The sequence below is a fragment of the Aotus nancymaae genome, unplaced genomic scaffold, assembly GCF_030222135.1.
Source record: "Aotus nancymaae isolate 86718 unplaced genomic scaffold, 86718_ANA_hifiasm-v0.15.2.pri h1tg000028l, whole genome shotgun sequence".
In the NCBI taxonomy this organism is placed as follows: domain Eukaryota; kingdom Metazoa; phylum Chordata; class Mammalia; order Primates; family Aotidae; genus Aotus; species Aotus nancymaae.
In genome coordinates this window covers 27,010,080-27,030,640 of record NW_026988441.1, presented here as the reverse complement: position 1 = coordinate 27,030,640, position 20,561 = coordinate 27,010,080, and the positions used below count along the sequence as shown (strand labels likewise).

General features: G+C 52.1%; 1 protein-coding gene across 1 annotated transcript in view; it reads right to left on the bottom strand.

Moving 5' to 3' along the window:
- The window catches only part of ELL (elongation factor for RNA polymerase II), a 70,294-nt gene extending 58,120 nt beyond the window's left edge, over positions 1-12,174 (bottom strand). Inside the window, exon 1 of the mRNA XM_012443557.2 lies at positions 12,023-12,174. Within this exon, the coding sequence (XP_012298980.1) occupies positions 12,023-12,157 (135 nt within the window). The 5' untranslated portion in view covers positions 12,158-12,174. The remainder of the gene's footprint in view (positions 1-12,022) is intronic.
- Positions 12,175-20,561: the final 8,387 nt, after the last annotated feature.

The following is a 20,561-nucleotide window of genomic DNA, read 5'->3' as shown; positions in this document are numbered from 1 at the left end:
AGCACTGTGGGAGGCCCAGGTGGGTAGATCACTTGAGGTCAGGAGTTCAAGGCCAACCTAGCCAACATGGTGAAACCCCGTCTCTACTGAAAATACAAAAAACTTAGCTGCACGTCGTGGCACACACCTGTAATCTCAGCTACTTGGGAGACTGAAGCACGAGAATCACTTGAACCTGGAACACAGAGGTTGCTGCAGTGAGCCAAGATTGCACCACTGTACTCCAGCCTGGGTGACACAGCAAGGATCCATTTAAAAAAAAAAAAAAAAAAAAACAGAGAGAAATGCACGTCCCAACAGGCCAGGCAACCGCACACTGGCTTTGGAGAAGCAGGGCACAGACCACTGTCATCTCCATTCAGCCCCAGCTTCTCTCACTGCAGGGCCACACTGGGCTCTCCCTGTTCGTTTCTCTCACCTGGGCCCAGGTGATCCTGCTCAAGACCTTCCTCTGTCACCTGCAACCAGGTGATTCCTGGGTCCATCCAGGGGCATCAGAGGCCCTGCAGACCCTACTTCTCACAGGATAGTCACACATATGAGGGTATTTAAATGACTCCGAGACCACCTAGCCCCCATTAATAAGGCTACCATCAAAAAATAACCAGTGGGGGCAAGGATGTGGCGAAACCACAAACAACCCTTGTGCACTGTTAGCGGGAATGTAAAATGCTGCAGCCGCTGTGGAGAATAATCTGATAAATCCTCAAAAATTAAACATAGAGGCCAGGTGCGGTGGCTCAAGCCTGTAACCCCAGCACTTTGGGAGGCCAAGGTGGGCAGATCATCTGAGGTCAGGAGTTCGAAACCAGCCTGGCCAACATGGTGAAACCCTGTCTCTACCAAAAATACAAAAATTAGCCAGGCACAGTGGCAGGCTTGCCTGTAATCCCCACCATTCGGGAGGCTGAGGCAGGAGAATCACTTGAACCTGGGAGGCAGAGGTTACAGTGAGCTGAGATCACACCATTGCACTCCAGCCTGGGGCCACAGAGAGAGACTCCGTCACACACACACACACACAGAAAAAAAAAAAAAAGTGGAAGCGACCTGAGTGCCCATGGCCAGAGGGAACAGATGAGCACGATGTGGTCCATCCACAGAGCAGGACATTACTCTGGCCCCTGCCCACTGCCCACCTCACCACTGGAGGTGGCCTGATGGAGAGGGCGAAAGTACAGGGGGCCCACCTCCCTCTGACAGTGCTGTGGGCTTTCCAGTGGGAAAACTGCTAAAGAAACCATGAAGCTGGCCAGGCACAGTGGCTCAAGCTTATAATCCCAGCACTTTGGGAGGCTAAGGTGGGAGGACTGCTTGAGCCGAGGAGTTCGAGGCCAGCCTAAGCAATATAGTGAGACCCTGTCTCTACAACAAAAAAAAGAAAAGAAAAAATAGTTGGGTGTGGTAACATGTGCCTGCAGTCCCATCTACTGGGGAGGCTGAGGTGGAAGGATCACTTGAGCCCAGGATAGTGAGGCTGCAGGGAGCCATGATTGCACTCCAGTCTGGGCAACAGAGCAGAAGGCTCTGTCTCAAAAATAAATAAAAATAAAGAAACAGGCTAGTTGTGGCGGCTCACACCTGTAATCCCAGCACTTTGGGAGGCCAAGGCAGGCAGATCGCTTGAGCTCAGAAGTTCGAGACCAGCCTGGGCAACATGGTGAAACCCCAGCTTTGCAAAAACATACAAAAAAAAACCAGGTGTGATGGTGGGTGTCTGTGATGGAGGCTGAGGTGAGAAGACTGCTTGAGACTGGGAGGCAGAGGTTGCAGTGAGCCTAAACTAGGAAGCCAGTTATTTATTTCAGAAAAAAATAATAAAACCCTAATTAATAGCAGGCAAGGTGCGGTGGCTCACACCTGTAATCCTAGCACTTTGGGAGGCCAAGGCAGGTGGATCACGAGGTCAGGAGTTTGAGACCAGCCTGGCCAAGATGGTGAAACCCCGTCTCTACTAAAAATACAAAAATCAGCCGAGTGCAGTGGTAGGCGCCTGTAATCCCAGCTACTCGGGAGGCTGAGGCATGGTATCACTCAAACCTGGGAGGCGCCGGACACAGTGTTTCACGTCTGTAATCCCAGCACTTTGGGAGGCCGAGGTGGGCAGATCACAAGGTCAAGAGATCGAGACCATCCTGACCAACATGGTGAAACTCCATCTCTACTAAAAATACAAAAATTAGCCAGGCGTGGTGGCATGCGCCTGTAGTCCCAGCTACTAGGGAGGCTGAGGCAGAAAAATCACTTGAACCCAGGAGGTTGAGGTTGCAATGAGCTGAGATTGCGCCATTGCACTCTAGCCTGGAGACAGAGCAAGACTCAGTCTCCAAAAAAAAACTGGGATGAGGCAGAGGTTGCAGTGAGCCAAGATCGTGCCACTGTACTCTAGCCTGGACGACAGAGCAAAACTCGGCATAGCCAGGAAGAATGAGCCTAAACTCCAGGACATCACCTTCACCTGGGGAAATTGAGGCTAAGGGAGGGTGCCAGCAGCCTGGAGCCCCAAGTTGTCAATGGGAGCAGCTGCACCAATGTACCTGATTCCCCAATATGCAGTTCTCAGCATCCTTCAAGGGAGATGCCTCCTTGTGAAAACATTTTCACCAAGTATATAAAAAGGACACAGGGCAGCAAAAATAGCATCTCATGAAGAGCTGAGGCACCCGATGGGCCTAAGGGAAGGACAGCGGTGTTAGACTGGTGCATACATTTGCAGTCTCCTCATCTGAAGAACAGTGAGAAGGACTGACCACAGCCCTCCATCACTAGCAGCTCAATTTCTCCAAGGGGGAGCAAGCCAAGACGGGCTGAGCTACCTTCCCTGGCCTCAAAATTGCAGCCTCATGCTTCAGGCTCCACTCACAGACACATGGGCATGCCAGGCCGTGGCCTGTGCTAGGTCACCTCACCTCAGCGCTCTGGGTAGCCTCACTATGGGACAGTGGACTGGCCTGCACGCACACAAGGCCTGCAGCATCCAGGCATCCCCAGAACCAAGCACAGTGCCAGGAACACGAGAATGCATGGAGAATACTGACCAGTCAGGCTCCATAGTGCACAGAAGGTGCAGCCATTAAAACAAAGTGTTGGCCGGGCACAGTGGCTCACGCCTGTAATCCCAGCACTTTGGGAGGCCAAGGCAGGTGGATCACGAGGTCAAGAGATTGAGACCATCCTGGTCAACATGGTGAAACCCCGTCTCTACTAAAAATACAAAAAATTAGCTGGGCACGGTGGCGCGTGCCTGTAACCCCAGCTACTCAGGAGGCTGAGGCAGGAGAATTGCCTGAACCCAGGAGGCAGAGGTTGCGGTGAGCCGACATCGCACCATTGCACTCCAGCCTGGGTAACAAGAGCGAAACTCTGTCTCAAAAAAAAAAATCAAAGTGTCCAGGGAAGAAGAGACACAAAATCATAAATCGCGACACTATGACAACACGGCACACCCAGGCGAGACAGAGGAGGCTGCAAAGGTGTCAACATCGATTGCCTGGGGCGATGAGAACAGACTTGCTACTTTTAGGTACTTTGCAGGCTTTCTACCTTGAGTTACACTGCTTATTAGTTAAAAGGAAAAAAAACTTCACAGGTCACTTTTAAAACAGGAGTTCAGTGATTCGAACTCAAAGCCCTATCCCTTCAGAGGGTTGCAAGAGTCACAAACATGTCCGCTGACCTGGCTGCCTCAGCCAGGAGCCGTGTCTCCACTTGGCCGGGAAGGTCCAGCTCTGGAGGATATAATTAGCATCAGACTCCAGGGCCCACTGCCAGGTCAGATGGAGGTGGGAGGTCTCTAGTACGCTTTTATCCAGGGGGAACAGTCTCCCTGTGGATGGTTATTTGTACACCAGTTTTTTTCATTAAAAAGCAAAGTGACAAAATAACCACGTCATGGCCATCTCTGTCATTCACCGCACCTGCAGGTCAGAGGCCATTTGGATGCATTGTCCTACATGTCCCTTTGGACATGACTGACTACATAGGTGAGATTGAAAACAAGAGATTCAGAGACCCAGGAGAAAATGTGACATCTTAATTCAACAAGGCAAAAGGCAAATGGGGAACAAGGCCCTAAAACAAAAGGACACAATTCGGGCGCGGTGACTCACACCTGTAATCCCAGCACCTTGGCAGGCCGAGGCGGGTAGATCACAAGGTCAGGAGATCGAGACCATCCTGGCCAACATGGTGAAACACCGTCTCTATCAAAAATACAAAAATTAGCTGGGTATGGTGGCACAAGCCTTTAATCCCAGCTACTCAGGAGGCTGAGGCAGGAGAATCGCTTGAACCTGGGAGATGGAGATTGAAGTGAGCCAAGATTGCGCCACTGAACTCCAGCCTGACAACAGAGACTCCATCTCAAAAAAAAACACAAAGGATACAAAAGAGGCCAACCCCCAAAGGCACAGTACCAATCACAAGTCTGTGCCATGCCAGGTAGCGTCAAACAAGGCTGATACCCAAGAAGCAGACCTCTGAAAACCAGGGTCTCCTCCCTGGGTAGCTGCTTCAAGCCCAGGGCTACGTGGAACAGAGAAGCAATCTTGTTTGTCAGGCTGGCGGGCTCCTCCCTCAAGGTCTCCTAGGCGGGATGTCACAATCTGGGTGTGATGTCAAAACTGCTTCAAAGGTGACGAACTCTGGCCTTGGCCATGAGTCAACAGCGGGGTGGGTTTCCGAATGAGCACCGCCTGCTGTTTACACACAGTCACAGCCCCGACAACCAGCTGGAAGCACAGTCAAGGGTCACGGTGCCGACGGCGGAGCTCAGTCCCTCACACACACTCTCGCCTGCTTCCTCCGGAGACCATCAGCTCGGGCCCACAGACTCAAGCTAGCTTGTCCTCTTCTAGCACCTTCTTGGAGAACCCACCCAGAACCATCAAATCCTCACCTTGAAACATACAGGCCAACCATACCCCGGTGCAGCAGTGGGCCACTCCTGATGCCCCCTGGCAGCCCACCTGCTCCATCTGGCCCATCCAGCAGCCACAGCCCTTCAGAGGTGGCAGAGCCCAGGCAATGACACCTGGGTTCTGGGTTCTTAGCTACTTCCCCACTGGGAGATCTTGCCTGGCGATTCAGCCTCCTCGCAAGTCTCCCCCCATCTCCTCACCTGAGAAATGAGAACTGCTCCCACCACACAGAAGATGGGGGATGAAATGAAGAAACGTGGGAGGCACACCCAGCACTGGCTAGGGGAGTGGGTGTAGGTACCCATCACCTTTCCACTTTCTTGGGGAAGGGGGCACAGCACAGCCAGCAACTGGAGGAATCTGCTCACTCACATCACCAAGGTTTGGGCCTCTTGGGACACAGAATGTTGGCATTTAAGTGGGGCTCAGAACCCCAGTGTGACTCCCCTTCAGAACAGTGTCCCCTTCACCTCAAGCCCCTACAATCTCAAACGAGAGCTTGACTCGGCACTCAAGAGGCAGCATGGGGCAGTAAGGACAGCCAAGTGCCCTTGGACAGGTGATGCCACCCCTCAGAGCCTCGTCTATCCCTATCGTGAAGGGGGACCATAAACTTGCTCTCCTGCAAAGTGGCCAAGATGATGTGCACCCATGGGAAGGGATGGGGGTCTAGTCCAGCGCCAAGAGGGGCAGTGCTAGCACTAGGTCTCTAAAGAAGGCCTTCTCTGAAAAGCAGGCAGGGCTGGCAAGAAGCTGCCCTGCTCAAAACCAAGGGGGATGCCCAGTGGGAAGGGAAGACAAGTCAGGCCTCTTGGGCTCTGCTATCGGAATGGATTGCAGGCTAAAGTAAGGCTCCTCCTGCCATGGGTGCCCAGGATGACATCAATGCAGACCACCCACTTAGCAGCAGAGAGTCGCCTGCAGCACAGTTCCAGGGCCACCCAAAAGAGCTAAGTACTGGCTGCAGGCCTGAGGCCCAGCACCCCTCTACCTCCACTCTCTTTACACCCTTTCCTGGGACAGCATGCCAGCTGTGCCTGTGACCCTTCCCCCAGCAGACTGCAGCTCCGTGTCACCTGCTGGAAGCACCTATGACCACCTCACCATCACTAATGTTGACCACTGGCAAGTTCCTCTTGCTAATTTCTGTGCCATCCTCCCTGTTCATGAATTCTGTCTCCTGCCACTAGAATGTATTCCTGATGCTAACTCGTGATATGAGATCCATCTCAGTCACTGGTGGGTATCCCACCCCCAAGCCATGGGCACTGACCAGAGGTTCAATCATACTGGCTTAGATGCGTGAGCCCGGAGTCTCCCACCGACTCTGCAAACTCCAGGCAGGGACCAGCCCCCAGGAGCCAGCTCTGGGTACGTTCACTAAGGGCTCAGAGCACAAGAGGGGTCAGGGTTATGCTGGGGGTCAGACCCTCACACCCCCAAGAAGAGAATCTCAAACTCAGAAAGGGTCGGGCACCAGGACCCTCACAGCCCTGAGAGAAGGATCGGGAACTTGAGAGAGCAGGTCAAATACTGCTGACTCCAGTTCTAAGAAGGTTTTGGAGATGGACAGGGTCAGGCACTCACCCACGGTCTCAAGAGGCAGGTAGAGCTGAGCTTCAAATGGAGAGAGGCTCTAATCCCAGGCCTCATGAAGCTCTTCCTGGGACCTCAATTTTTTCTGAACAACAGTGTGTTCCTCTCCACCAAGGAGCTTGTAACCCAGGAGAGGTCACTCAGCAACAGCACCCACCCAAACCCCTAATGATGAACTACAACCCAAGTGCTCCTGGGAGGGTCACTTCCTCAGAGTAGCCAGAGGTACTTCTCCACGAAGGTGAGTGACACTGTCCTGGAAGGAGGGGGTACATCCATGCCTCCTCTCTCTCCTCTTCCAGAAATTACTCATCAGAGCAAACCAGGAGATCCACAAGAAGAGCCACCTAATAACCCATGAAGGTTCTGTTTCATTTTGTTTTTTGACACAGAGTCTCCCACTGTCACCCAGGCTGGAGGGCAGTGGTACAATCTTGGTTCACTGCAACCTCCGTCTCCCAGGTTCAAGTGATTCTCCTGCCTCAGTCTCTCAAGTAGCAGAGATTACAGGTGCACACCACCACGACTGGCTAATTTTTTTGCATTTTCAGTAGAGACAGGTTTTCACCATATTGGCCAGGCTGCTCTCAAACTCCTGACCTCAAGAGATCCTCCCGACTTGGGCTCTCAGAGTGCTGGGATTACAGGCCTGAGCCACCATGCCCGGCCATCCCACACAGGTTTTCATATTCAAAGAAAAACTGGGGCTGGCTCATCCCTGTAATCGCAGCACTCTGGGAGGCCGACACGGGAGGATCCCTTAAGCCCAGGAGTTCAAGATCAGCTTAGGCAACATGGGGAAACCCCATCTCTAAAATAAAAATAAAAAAATTTTTTTAATTAAAAGGAAAAGAGGGCCGGGCACGGTGGCTCACGCCTGTAATCCCAGCACTTTGGGAGGCCGAGGCGGGTGGATCACGAGGTCAAGAGATCGAGACCATCCTGGTCAACATGGTGAAACCCCGTCTCTACTAAAAATACAAAAAATTAGCTGGGCATGGTGGCGCATGCCTGTAATCCCAGCTACTTAGGAGGCTGAGGCAGGAGAATTGCTTGAACCCAGGAGGCGGAGGTTGCGGTGAGCCGAGATCGCGCCATTGCACTCCAGACTGGGTAACAAGAGCGAGACTCTGTCTCAAAAAAAAAAAAAAAAAAAAGAAAAGAAAAAAACTGGGCCAGGCACAGTGGCTCATACCTGGAGTCCTGGCACTCTGGGCAGCTGAGGTGGGAAGATCACTTAAGCCCAGGAGTCTGAGGCTGCGGTGAGCTACGATCACACCACTGCACTCCAGCCTGGGCAACAGAGCAAGCCCCTGTCGAAAAAAAAAGAGAAAGAAAGAAGAAAATAAAGGAAAGAAAAGAGAAGAAAGATTAAGGTAGACTGACAAGAAAAAAAAAAAAAAGAAGAAGAAGAAAGAGAAAAACTGGGCCAGGCACAATGGCTCACTCCTATAATCCCAGCACTTTGGGAGGCCAAGGCAGGTGGATCACCTGAGGTCAGGAGTTCGAGACCAGCCTGACCAACATGGTGAAACCGTTTCTATTAAAAATACAAAATTAGCTAGGCGTGGTGGCGCATGCCTCTAATCCCAGCTACTTGGGAGGTTGAGGCAGGAGAATCCCTTGAACCTTGGAGGCAGAGGTTGCAGTAAGCCGAGATAACATCATTGCACTCCAGCCTGGGCAACAAGGGCAAAACTCTGTCTCAAAAAACAAACAAAGAAAAAAACTAGGCCAGGCACAATGGCTCAATCCTGTAATCCCAGCACTCTGGGAGGCTGAGGCAGGAGAATCATTTGAGCCCCGGAGTTTTAGACCAGCCTTGGCAACATATTGAGACCCCACCTCTACAAAAAAATTTAAACTTAGCCAGGTGCAGTGGTACATGCCTGTGGTCCCAGCTACTCAGGAGACTGAGGCAGGAGGATGATTTGAGCCTGGGAGTTTGAAGCTGCAGTGAGCTATGATCATGCCACTGCACTCCAGCCTGGGCGATGCAGCAAAACCCCGCTTCAAAAAAGAAAAACGGGCCAAGTGTGGTGACTCACACCTGTAATCCCAGCACTTTGGGAGGCTGAGGCAGGCAGATCACTTGAGGAGTCAGGAGTTTGAGACACGTTTGGCCAACATGGTGAAACCCTATCTCTACTAAAAATACAAAAATTAGCCAGGCATGGTAGTACACACCTGTAATCCCAGCTACTCAGGAGGCTGAGGCAGGAGAATTGCTTGAACCCGAGAGGCAGAGGCTGCAGTGAGCCGGGATCATGCCACTGTATTATGGCCTGGGCAACAGAGCAAGACCCTGTCTCAAAAACAAACAAACAAAAAAACTGCATGAAGTTCATGGTAGAATGAGAAGGCAGCAGCTACGTGTATTGCGGCACCTTCACCTTCCACCATTCTGCTCCAGCTAGCTATCAGGTCAACACCAGAGCCCACCGGGGTGACAAAACAGGAGGGCTTCTACCTGGGCTGTTCTCAAAGCTAGAATTACCTGCTCCTGGGAGCCACAAAGTTCCGCAGCAAGTTCCCTTCTAGCCCCTGCCGCAACTGAATTTGTAAAAGCCTCTTTGCAATTGAAAACTAAAAATAAAAGCCCTCTCTACAAGTTGCAATTGGCAAACTATATAACCACAGCACCAGGGGACAGAACACTCTGGCTGCTGGTTGACAGAGCTGTCCAAGTGAGAGTTTGTGCATAACCAGTACACTTCTCTGGTTACACAATCAAGTTCTTCAGGCCGCCTTCCTCAAGCTCACTACCCAAAACAAGAGAGCACGGAGCTGCCCAGTCCTTAGAGAAGTCCATCCACTACACTGCCCCATGGGCAAGATTAAATTCGAAAGTAGCTGAACCAGCAGGGCACGGAGGCTCACATCTGTAGTCCCAGCACTTCGGGAGGCCGAGTGGGGTGGATCACTGTAGGTCAGGCGTTCAAGACCAGCCTGGCCAACATGGTGAAACCCCGTCTCTACTAAAAATACAAAAATTAGCCAGGCATGGTGACAGGCACCTGTAATCCCAGCTACTCAGGAGGCTGAGACAGGAGAATCGCTTGAACCTGGGAGGCAGAGGTTGCAGAGATCACGTCATTGCACTCTAGCCTGGGCAGCAGAGTGAAACTCCATCTCAAAAAAACAAAACAGCTGTGAGCGGTGGCTCACACCTGTAATCCCAGCACTTTGGGAGGCCGAGGTGGGTGGATCACGAGGTCAAGAGATTGAGACCATTCTGGCCAACATGGTGAAACCCCGTCTCTACTAAAAATACAAAAATTAGCCGGGCGTGGTGGCACGCACCTGTGGTCCCAGCTACTCAGGAGGCTGAGGCAGAAGAATCGCTTGAATCCAGGAGGCGGCGGAGGTTGCAGTGAGCTGAGATTGTGCCACTGCACCCCAGCCTGACTTCGTCTCAAAAAAAAGAAAAAAGAAAAGAGAAGACAAAAGAAAGTAAGTTGCCAAGCCACTTAAATTACCAGACAGCTATTTGAGAAAAATCCAAGTTTGAATCACCCCAAAATATAATCCAGTCAGCCAAGTTGCTCTGGATGGCTTGGAGAAGTTCTTCTAGGGAGCCCCTCCTGGCTGGTCAACACACTGCCCTCCACAGCTGGGCTCTAAGCAAGAGGAGTTTAACAGTCCGCAGTTACCTTCACCCTAACATGAGGAAAACCCAGCTTAGAGGAGGGATGTAAGCAATACCCTAAAGTAAAAATAGCAGCGTGACAGCATGAGGTGGACACACAGGCGGACCTTCTGGACTAAAGCAAGGAAGGGCAGCATCAGAGAGAAGGCGGGGCTTCTGTCCCCAAAGCGCAGAAGACAGCGGTGACCAGGTACCAAGTCCATCGTAGTTACATGACTCACGAGCTCTCTCCCTCAGCTGTTTCCAGGAAAGCTGCTTTCCTGCAGGACAAGTCAGAATCGCTCAGGGAAAAAGACCCAGGGCCAGAGTTCTACCAGGAAGAGAGGCTCTGACTGGTCACGGGGCAGTGGCTGCTGTCGCTGCCACCGTCTCCTCCTCACCTGCAGGGGCGCCTTAGCCTCATCTTGGGGAGTCTTTTTGACAAGGTGAGAACCTGCGCTTCCAAAAAAGATGAAATCCTCATTCTATGAAGGGGAAAACTGAGACACCGGGACAGGGAAGAAACTGCCCAAAGACACAGGAAGAAGCACCAGACGGGTGGGCACCGGGAGGACGGTGGAAACGAAACAGGGGAAGAAATTCCCGGCTTAGCTAATGGAGCTGAACAAGTTTGGGGCAGGAAGAAAGCCACATTCCTTCCTAGTTAGTCTCCCTCCTCACCCGCCCGCGGCACCCCCCCATCACCAGTATACACAAACACACACACATACAGGGAGAAGGGCTCTCTGAGACTGGACCCACCCCCACTCCCTTTATGGCTATGAAGCCCCCAATCTCCAGAAAAGGAGTTACAAGGCTCCTAAACCACTTCCCCTGGGGACCTGACCACTGGTCATTTGCAACTTCTGACCCAGCACGGACAGAGGGGTCCATGACGCAAACAGAAATGAAAAGGCAGGTTTCTGACCACGGCCCCAGATGCGCCCCAAAGTCAGGCCCAAGATAAGATACACAGCAGCCTCCCCTCCCCATCACTAGCCAGGTGGCAGAACCGAAACGCCTCAAACTTCCCCCAGATGGGCCCAAATTGGCCTCTGAGAAGTTCCAGAGTCAGCGGCCAGGTGTGGTAGCTAGAGCTTCCTCCCGTGCGGCAGGGATCTCCCTACATGTGCCCTGACGAAAACATCACAGCTGCTCCCCAACAATTCCACTCTCCAAGGGTGTCCAGAGAGACAGGGTCACCTGGGGGTAAGGGGAGCAAAAAGCTGCGGACAAGCTGTCAGTTTCTGCCCAAAACTCCTCGTTCCAGGAATCAAAGTGGCCCAACCTGAGGGGCTCCCTCGGAACGCGTCAAAGCCGGCCCCCAGGTGCAGACACAGCCTCCCACCCAGACAGAACACGCCCCCACAAGTGCCCCGCCGACCCCACCTGCCAGGTACCCAGACGAACGCTGCTTCCCAGGACAGACACAGTCACCCCCACCAACGGCGCTGCCCGGGGCCCATACGAAAAAGCCCCCAGCTTCCTCCCATCACGGTGCCAGGACCGCGCGGCCCACCCGCCCCTCGCCCCGCCGCCAGGTGCGCACACTGGATCCTTCCCAGGTAGGGGGCGGCCCAGAAAGGCTGCGGACGCCGCCAGGTGCGGACCCCGACGCCCCCCGGGCCCGGCGAGCGAGTCTGGGCCGCTCAGCAGTCCCGGGCCGCCGGCCTGTATCATCTCCCGGTGCTGAGAAGAAACGCGTTTTCTGAGCTCCAGGCGGGACGGGCGCCCACCCCGCGCCCCGCCGGCCCAGGGACCCGTCAGAGCAGCACCACAGACCCAGCGTCTCCAAGCCCGGACGCCTCAGTGAGGGGAGCGCGAGGCCGGCCCGCGCCCCGACGTCCCCGACCGGCTCGCCGGGCCCCATGCCGCTCACCTGTCTTGCGCGGTAGCTCTCGAAGGCCCTCAGGGCACTGTCGGTGAGCTTCACGTGGAACACCGACACCTTGCTGCCGTCGCTAACCCGCCCGCACGACAGCCCATAGCTCCTAGCCTCCTTCAACGCCGCCATCTTGCGACCATCTCTCCCCCGCGCCCCCTTCCCGGCTCTAGCGCCGCGGCGCCGGCCACGCCACGCCCCGCCGCCCGCTGACGCGCTGCATTATTCATGAGACGCGGCTGGCCACTCCCCGCAAGTCCCGCGAAGCCAACAGTTGCCGCCACACCGCCAGGCAGCGCACTACATTATTCAGGAACGTGTCCGGCCACTCCCCCTGCGGGCCCCGCAAGGCCCACAGTCAACGCCCCAATGTGTTGCATATTCATAAGGCACTGATGGCCCCGCCTCTTCAGGCCCTAGAGGTGGCCACTTCCGTGAACGAACTCCGCCGCAACACGCGCACTCCTCCAGGCCCCGCCTCTATAGTATTATACATAACCCTGACTCAGCCGGGCGCGTCGAAGCCCCGCCCCGACAGCCGCTGACGTAATGCATTATTTATGAGATCTTTACAGGCTTCCGTCTTTGGCTTCCGTGGAAAGCCGCAGAGAGGGCGTGGAGGGGGCGGGGCCGGCACGAAGCACGTGGGTAGGCCTCGCCACAGGCCCGGGCTGCTGGGCGTGGTTATGTAAACGACGCGCGCGCGTTGGACGCTGGGTTGGGCCTACAGGGCATCCCTTAAGCGGGGCGGATGGGACTACCCCCAGGGAAGGCACTGGACCAGTAGGTGGAGGAGGAGCTGGTAAACTTTTTCTTATGAGATGAGTACTTTTAATAGGATAAAATCCTACATCCCCACAGCCCTGAGCGGTGGTGAAGTCGTTTCGTTTTCCTGGTTTTTTGTTTTTTTGTGTTTTTTTGTTTGGGAGAGTTTGGCTGTGTTGCCCAGGCTGGAGTGCAATGGCGCCATCTTGGTTCATTGCACCCTCGACCTCTTGAACTCAAACTGATCCTACTTGTCTGGGTCTCCTGAAGTGCTGGGATTACAGGCATGAGCCACCTAGCCTAGTGTTCCATTTTCTTTTCTTTTTTTTTTGAGACGGAGTCTCGCTCAGCTGCCCAGGCTGGAGTGCAATGGCGTGATCTTGGCTCACTGTAACCACCATCTCCCGGGTTCAAGTGATCCTGCTGCCTCAGCCTCCGGAGTAGCTGGGACTACAGGCACCCGCCATCATGCCCAGCTAATGTTTATATTTTAGTAGAGCCAGGGTTTCACCATGTTGGCCAGGCGGTCTCCAACTCGTGACCTCAAATGATCTGCCCGCCTTGCCCTCCCAAAGTGCTGGGATTACAGAGGGAGCTATTGCACCTGCCCTGTTTTTAGTTTTTTGTTTTTCTGAGACGGAGTCTGGAGGCTGGAGTACAGTGGCACGATTTCGGCTCACTGCAACCTCCGCCTCCCGGGTTCAAGCCATTCTGCCTCTGCCTCCCGAGTAGCTGGGACTACAGAGGCCTGCCACTGCACCTGGCTAATTTTTTTTTTTTTAATTTTTAGTAGAGACGGGGTTTCACCATCTTGTCCAGACTAGTCTTGAACTCCTGACCTCGTGATCGACCCACCTTGACCTCCCAAAGTGCTGGGATTACAGGCGTGAGCCACCACTCCCGGCCCTGTTTTTTGTTTTGTTTTGTTTTGTTTAAAACTTGGTTTCTCTCTGTCTCCAAGACTGGAGTGGAGTAGCGGGATCTCAGCTCACTGCCACCTCCGCCTCTCGGGTTCAAGCAATTCTCCTGCCTTAGCCTCCCTAGTAACTGGGATTACAGGCGCACCCCACCACAGCTGTATAATTTTTGTATTTTTAGTAGAGACAGGGTTTCACCATGTTGCCTAGGCTAGTCTCGATCTCCTGACCTTACAGTCGTGAGCCACCGCGCCCGTCCCCCATGTACAAGTTTTTGTGTAGACAGATGTTTTCCCTTTTTGTGGGTATATACAGCAGATCCGTGAATAATAAGGTTTTGTTCAACATTGTTTCATTATAACGCTCATGCAGAAAAAAATAAAAATGATTTCTGGGCTGGCCACTGTCTGTGTGAGTTTGCATGTTCTCCCTATGTATGCCTGGGTGTTCTCCCAGAACTCTAGTTTCCATCCATATCCCAAAGAAGGGTGTATTAGATTAAGTAGCAAGTCTCCATGGTCTCAGTCTGAGTGAGTGGGTATGTGTGAGTGCCGTTTGATGAGATGGCATCCTATTCAGGATAGTTGCCCACCTGCCATCCTGAGCTGCCAGGCGAGGATCTGGCCATCAGAGACCCTGAACTGACATATATGGGTAAATCATTATCTTACTGGTTTTTTGGGGGTTTTTTTTTGAGATGGAGTGTTGTGAGGCCGGGCGTGGTGGCTCACGCCTGTAATCTTAGCACTTTGGGAGGCCGAGGCGGGTGGATCACCTGAGGTCAGGAGTTCAAGACCAGCCTGGCCATCATGGTGAAACCCCATCTTTAAAAAAAAAAAAAAAAAAAAAAAAAAAAAATGGAGTGTTGCTCTGTCGCCTGGGCTGGATTGCAATGGTGCAGTCTCGGCTCATTGCAACCTCCGCCTCCTGGGTTCAAGCAGCTCTCCTGCCTCATCCTCCCACATAGCTGGGATTACAGGCGCCCTCCATCATGCCTGGCTAATTTTTGTATTTTTAGTAGAGATGGGATTTCACCATGTTGGCCAGACTGGTCTGGAACTCCTGACCTCGTGATCCACCCGCCTCGACCTTCCAAAGTGCTGGAATTACAGGCCTGTGCCACCACGCCTGGCCTTTTTTTTTTTTTTTAAGATGAATTTTCCCTCTTGTTGCTCAGGCTGGAGTACAATGGCGCAGTCTCGGCTCACCGCAACCTCCACCTCCCTGAGTTCAAGCCATTCTCCTGCCTCTGCCTCCCAAGTAGCTAGGGTTACGACATGTGCCACCACGCCCGGCTAATTTTGTATTTTTAAGTAGTGACAGAGTTTCTCAGTGTTGGTCAGGCTGGTCTCGAACTCCCAACCTCAGGTGATCCGCCCCTCCCAAAGTGCTGGGATTACAGGCATGAGCCACTGCACCCGGCCTTATCTTACTTGTTTTTATTAATTTGTCTTAAATGTATGTATGGCTCACGCTGATTTCAGTGTTTAATATTGGAAGTATTTTGCAGCCTGATGCAATGGTGCATTCCTGTAGTCCCAGGTACTCAGGAGGCTGAGGCAGAAGGATCCTTTGAATGTTCGAGACCAGCCTGGGCAATATAGAGAGACTCTCCCAAACCCCTCCATCCTATTTTTTTGTTTGTTTGTTTGTTTGTTTTGAGACCGAGTTTGGCTCTTGTTGCCCAGGCTGGAGTGCAATGGCACGATCTCAGCTCACCGCAACCTCTGCCTCCCAGGTTCAAGTGATTATCCTCCCTCAGTCTCCTGAGCAGCTGGGACTACAGGTGCATGCCACCACACCCTGCTCATTTTTGTATTTTTCAACAGAGACCGGGTTTCACCATATTAGTCAGGCTGGTCTTGAACTCCTGACCTCGTGATCCACCCACCTCAGCCTCCCAAAGTGCTGGGGTTACAGGCCTGAGCCACTGTGCCTAGCCATGTTTGGAGCCTTTAAGAGTTTGGGGCCGGTCACAGTGGCTCACACCTGTAATCCCAGCACTTTGGGAGACTGAGACAGCTGCATCACTTGAGGTCAGGAGTTTGAGACTAGCCTGCCTAACGTGGTGAAACCCCGTTTTACTAAAAATACAAAAATTACCCAGGTATGTGGTGTGCACCTCTAATCCATGCTACTGGAGAGGCTGAGGCAGGAGAATTGCTTGAACCTGGGAGGCAGAGGTTGCAGTGAGCCGTGATCGCACCACTGCACTCCAGCCTGGGTGACAGATTGAGACTTAAAAAAAAAAAATCAAGAGATCGAGACCATCCTGGTCAACATGGTGAAAGCCTGTCTCTACTAAAAAAAAAAATACAAAAAAAAAAAAATTAGCTGGGCATGGTGGCGCGTGCCTGTAATCCCAGCTACTCAGGAGGCTGAGGCAGGAGAATTGCCTGAACCCAGGAGGCAGAGGTTGTGGTGAGCCGAGATCGCGCCATTGCACTCCAGCCTGGGTAACAAGAGCGAAACTCCATCTCAAAAAAAAAAAAAAAAAAAAAAGTTTGTCCAGATTGGGGCGGGGGCCTGACATAGTGGCTCCTGCCTGTAATCTCAGCATTTAGGGAGGCCAAGTCAGGAAGATGCCTTGAGCCTAGAAGTTCAAGACCAGACTGAGTAAGATGATGAGACCCCAGCTCCACAAAAATTTTTACAATTAATTCAGCGTGGTGGTGCATGCTTGTAGTTGCAGCACTTCAGAGGCTGAGGTGGGAGGATCCCTTGAGCCCAGGAGGTCGAGGCTGCAGTGGGTTATGATTGCACTTCAGCCAGGTCGAAAAATCGAGATTTCCCTCCTTAAAAAAACAAAAGTTTGGCCAGGTGCGATGGCTCACACCTGTAATCCCAGGACTTTGGGAGTCCAAGGTGGGCAGATCACTTAAGGTCAGAAGTTCGAGACCAGCCTGACCAACATGGTGAAACACCGTCTCTACTAAAAATACAAAAATTAGCCAGGTATGGTAGCTCACTCCTATAATCCCAGCTACTCAGAAAGCTGAGGCACAAGAATCACTTGAATCCGGGAGGTAGAGATTGCAGTGAGCAGAAATCACAGCACTGCACTCCAGCCTGGGTGACAGAGTGAGACTCCATCTCAAAAAAAAAAAAAAAAAAAAAGTGGTCTGGGCCTGGTGGCTCATGCCTGTAAACCCAGCACTTTGGGAGGCCAAGGAGGGCAGATCACAAGGTCAAGAGATCGAGACCATCCTGGCCAACATGGTGAAACCCTGTCTCTACTACTAAAAACATAAAAACTAGTTGAGCATGGTGGCGCATGCCTTTAGTCCCAGCTACTCGGGAAGCTGAGGAGGGAGAATTGCTTGAACCCGGGAGGTGGAGGTTACAGTGAGCCAAGATTGTGCCACTGCACTCCAGCCTGGTGATAGAGCAAGAGTCCGTCTCAAAAAATATAAATTCAGAAGTTGAGAAGCTGAGGCAGGATCACTTGAGCCTGGGAAGTCGACATCACAGTAAGCTGTGATGGTCATGCCACTGCACTCCAGCCTAGACAACAGTGTGAGATCCTGTCTCTAACAATAATCATCGTAATAATGCATTATATGTCTTTTCGCTTAAACTCGAAGTTTCCAAGAACCTATCCACAATGCTAAGTGAGGATTTACTGTATACCCAGGAGCAGAATTGTTGGATCATACAGTAATTCTACGTTTCACCGTTTGAAGAACTGCCAAACTGTTTTCCACAGGAACTGCGCTATTTCGTCAATCTCTCATTCAATAGGTTTACATACAGGTTTATAGGAAGCCAAAGCTGGAAACTGACCTGCCCTGCCCAGGTCACAGGCAACACACCAAATGACTCCCGGCCTCCCAGGTTTCCTGACATAGAATGTTCTTTAATGGTTTTCCTTGTTGTTTTAGTCTATTCACAGACAGGGGTCACAAGATGAATTTTTGAGCAGAGAGAGGAATGTGAAGTTCAAAGACCTTCTGTCTGTCTCTTCTCAGGTGATCTCATTTATTCTGTCCACTGCTCCAGGCCAGCACAACCATTCTTTTTTTTTTTTTTTTTTTTTAAGAGACCGGGTCTCACTATGTTGCCCAGGCTGGAGTGCAGTGTCTATTCACAGGCACATTCGCAGGCACAATCCCACTACTAATCAGCACGGGAATTTTGACCTGCTCCGTTTCTGACCTAGGCTGGTCGGTTCACCCCTCCTTAGGCAACCTGGGGGTCCCCCGATCCCGGGAGGTCACCATATTGATGCTGAACTCAGTGCAGACACCTGATCGGCATAGCACTACAGCCCAGAACTCCTGGGCTCAAGTGATCCTCCAGCCTCAGCCTCCCGAGTAGCTGGGACTACAGACTACAGGCACGCGCCACCATGCCCAGCAGCACAACCATTCATTTACTGCCCAACTATGAAGTGCTCACCCTAAAGGCAATGCTAGATACCTAGAATCTTTTTCAGTACTTGACGTTAATATCCCCATGTATCAAGGGAGAAACTGAGGCTTGAAGGGGTAAGGCCATAGGCAGGCTGGGATTTGCAGTTGAGTCTTTCTTTTTTCTTCTTCTTTTTTTCCTTGCTCTGTCACCCAGGTTGGAGTGTAGTGGTGTGATCTCAGCTCACTGCAAACTACACCTCCTGGTTTCAAGCAATTCTCCTGCCTCAGCCTCCCAAGTAGCTGGGATTACATGTGCACGCCAGCATGCCCAGCTAATTTTTTTTTTTTTTTTTTTTTTTTTTTGGAGACAGAGTCTTTTTTTTTTTCTTTTGTCACCCAGGCTGGAGTGAAGTGTCAAGACCTCTGCTCACTGCAACCTCCACCTCCTGGGTTCAAGGGATTCTCCTGTCTCAGCCTCTTGAGTAGCTGCGATTATAGGCATGCGCCACCACGTCTGGCTAATTTTTGTATTTTTAATAGAGATGAGGTTTTACCATGTTGGCCAGGCTGGTCTTGAACTCCTGACCTCGCAATCTGCCCACCTTGGCCTCCCAAAGTGCTGGGATTACAGGCATGAGCCGCCACGCCTGGCTGGATCTTTTTTTTTTTTTTTTTTGAGATGGAGTTTCGGTCTTGTTACCCAGGCTGGAGTGCAATGGCACTATCTTGGCTCACCGCAACCTCCGCCTCCTGGGTTCAGGCAATTCTCCTGCCTCAGCCTCCTGAGTAGCTGGGATTATAGGCACGCGCCACCATGCCCAGCTAATTTTTTGTATTTTTCGTAGAAACGGGGTTTCACCATGTTGACCAGGATGATCTCGATCTCTTGACCTCGTGATCCACCCGCCTTGGCCTCCCAAAGTGCTGGGATTACAGGCGTGAGCCACCGCGCCCGCTGGATCTTTCTTTTTTTATTTATTTATTTGTTTGTTGTTGTTGTTTTGAAGACGAGTCTCACTTTGTTGCCAGGCTGGAGTGCAATGGCATGATCTCAGCTCACTGCAACCTCTGCCTCCTGGGTTCAAGCCATTCTCCTGCCTCAGCCTTGAGAGTAGCTGGGACTACAGACGTGTGCCATTATGCTTGGCTAACTTGTGGTTTTTAGTAGAGATGGGTTTTCGCCATGTTAGGCAGGCTGATCTGGAATTCCGGACTTCAGTTGATCCACCTGCCTCAGCCTCCCAAAGTGCTGGGATTACCAGCATGAGCCACCACACCCAGCTATTTCTTTCTTTCTTTCTTTCTTTTTTTTTTTTGAGACGGAGTTTCGCTCTTGTTACCCAGGCTGGAGTGCAATGGCGCGATCTCAGCTCACCGCAACCTCCTGGGTTCAGGCAATTCTCCTGCCTTAGCATCCTGAGTAGCTGGGATTACAGGGACGCGTCACCATGCCCAGCTAATTTATTTCTTTTTAGAGATGAGAGTCTCACTATGTTGCCGAGGCTGGTCTCGAATTCCTGGCCTCCAGCAATGCTCCTCTCCTCCTCAGCCTCCTAAAGTGCTGGAATTACAGGCATGAGCCACCACACCTGGCCATGAACTTGGATCTTTTTGATGCAGAGCCCTCTTCATTATCCCCCACCCTGCCTCCAGTACCTGGGGCCCTTTCTGGATATTTCCTCATTGCACATATTGAGTGAATATGTGATCTGATTTAACGCTTATAGCTTAGCTATCAGCCTATTTCAGGGATGAGAAGCCTGAGGCTTAGAGAGACTTCGAGGTCTGACACACTGCTGCAGAGATTACAGCTCCAGTCTGTCTGAACCCAGCGCCAAAGCTCTGGATCCTCCACTGTTCACCCAGGATCAGCCGATCCTACAGGGAGGATGCTGCTGCTGCCCAGACACCCTGAGCCATCTGCCCACTGTCTGTGCCCAGCTATCCCAGAGGCCAGCAGTTAAATACTGAAGCTGGCACTGCCCGGGAGGGTCATAAGGGCAGCTGGAACTTGGGATTTCTGTTGTAGAGGATGAGGGGGTGGAGATGGCCAGGCTGCTGAGTCGTGGGCCATATCAGAGAGTCTGGCTTTTTTTCTTTTTTTTTTTTTTTGAGATGCAGTCGTGCTCTGTCACCCAGGCTCTGGAGTGAGGTGGCGCGATCTCGGCTCACTGTGACCTCTGCTCACTGCCACCTCTGCCTCCTGAGTTCAAGCAATTCTCCTGCCTCAGTCTCCTGGGTAACTGGGATTACAGGTGCCCGCTACCATGCCCGGCTAATTTTTGTGGTTTTAGGAGAGACTGGGTTTGGCCATATTGATCAGGCTGATCTCTAACTCCTCACCTCAGGTGATCCGCCCGCCTTGGCCTCCCAAAGTGCATTACAGGTACAAGCCACCTCACCTGGCCAAGAGAGGAGCCGGCTTGCAAGGCCAATCAACTGGCTCTGTGACCTTGTGAAAGGCACAGCCCTGCTCCAACCCTCTGTGAATTCACTTCAGAA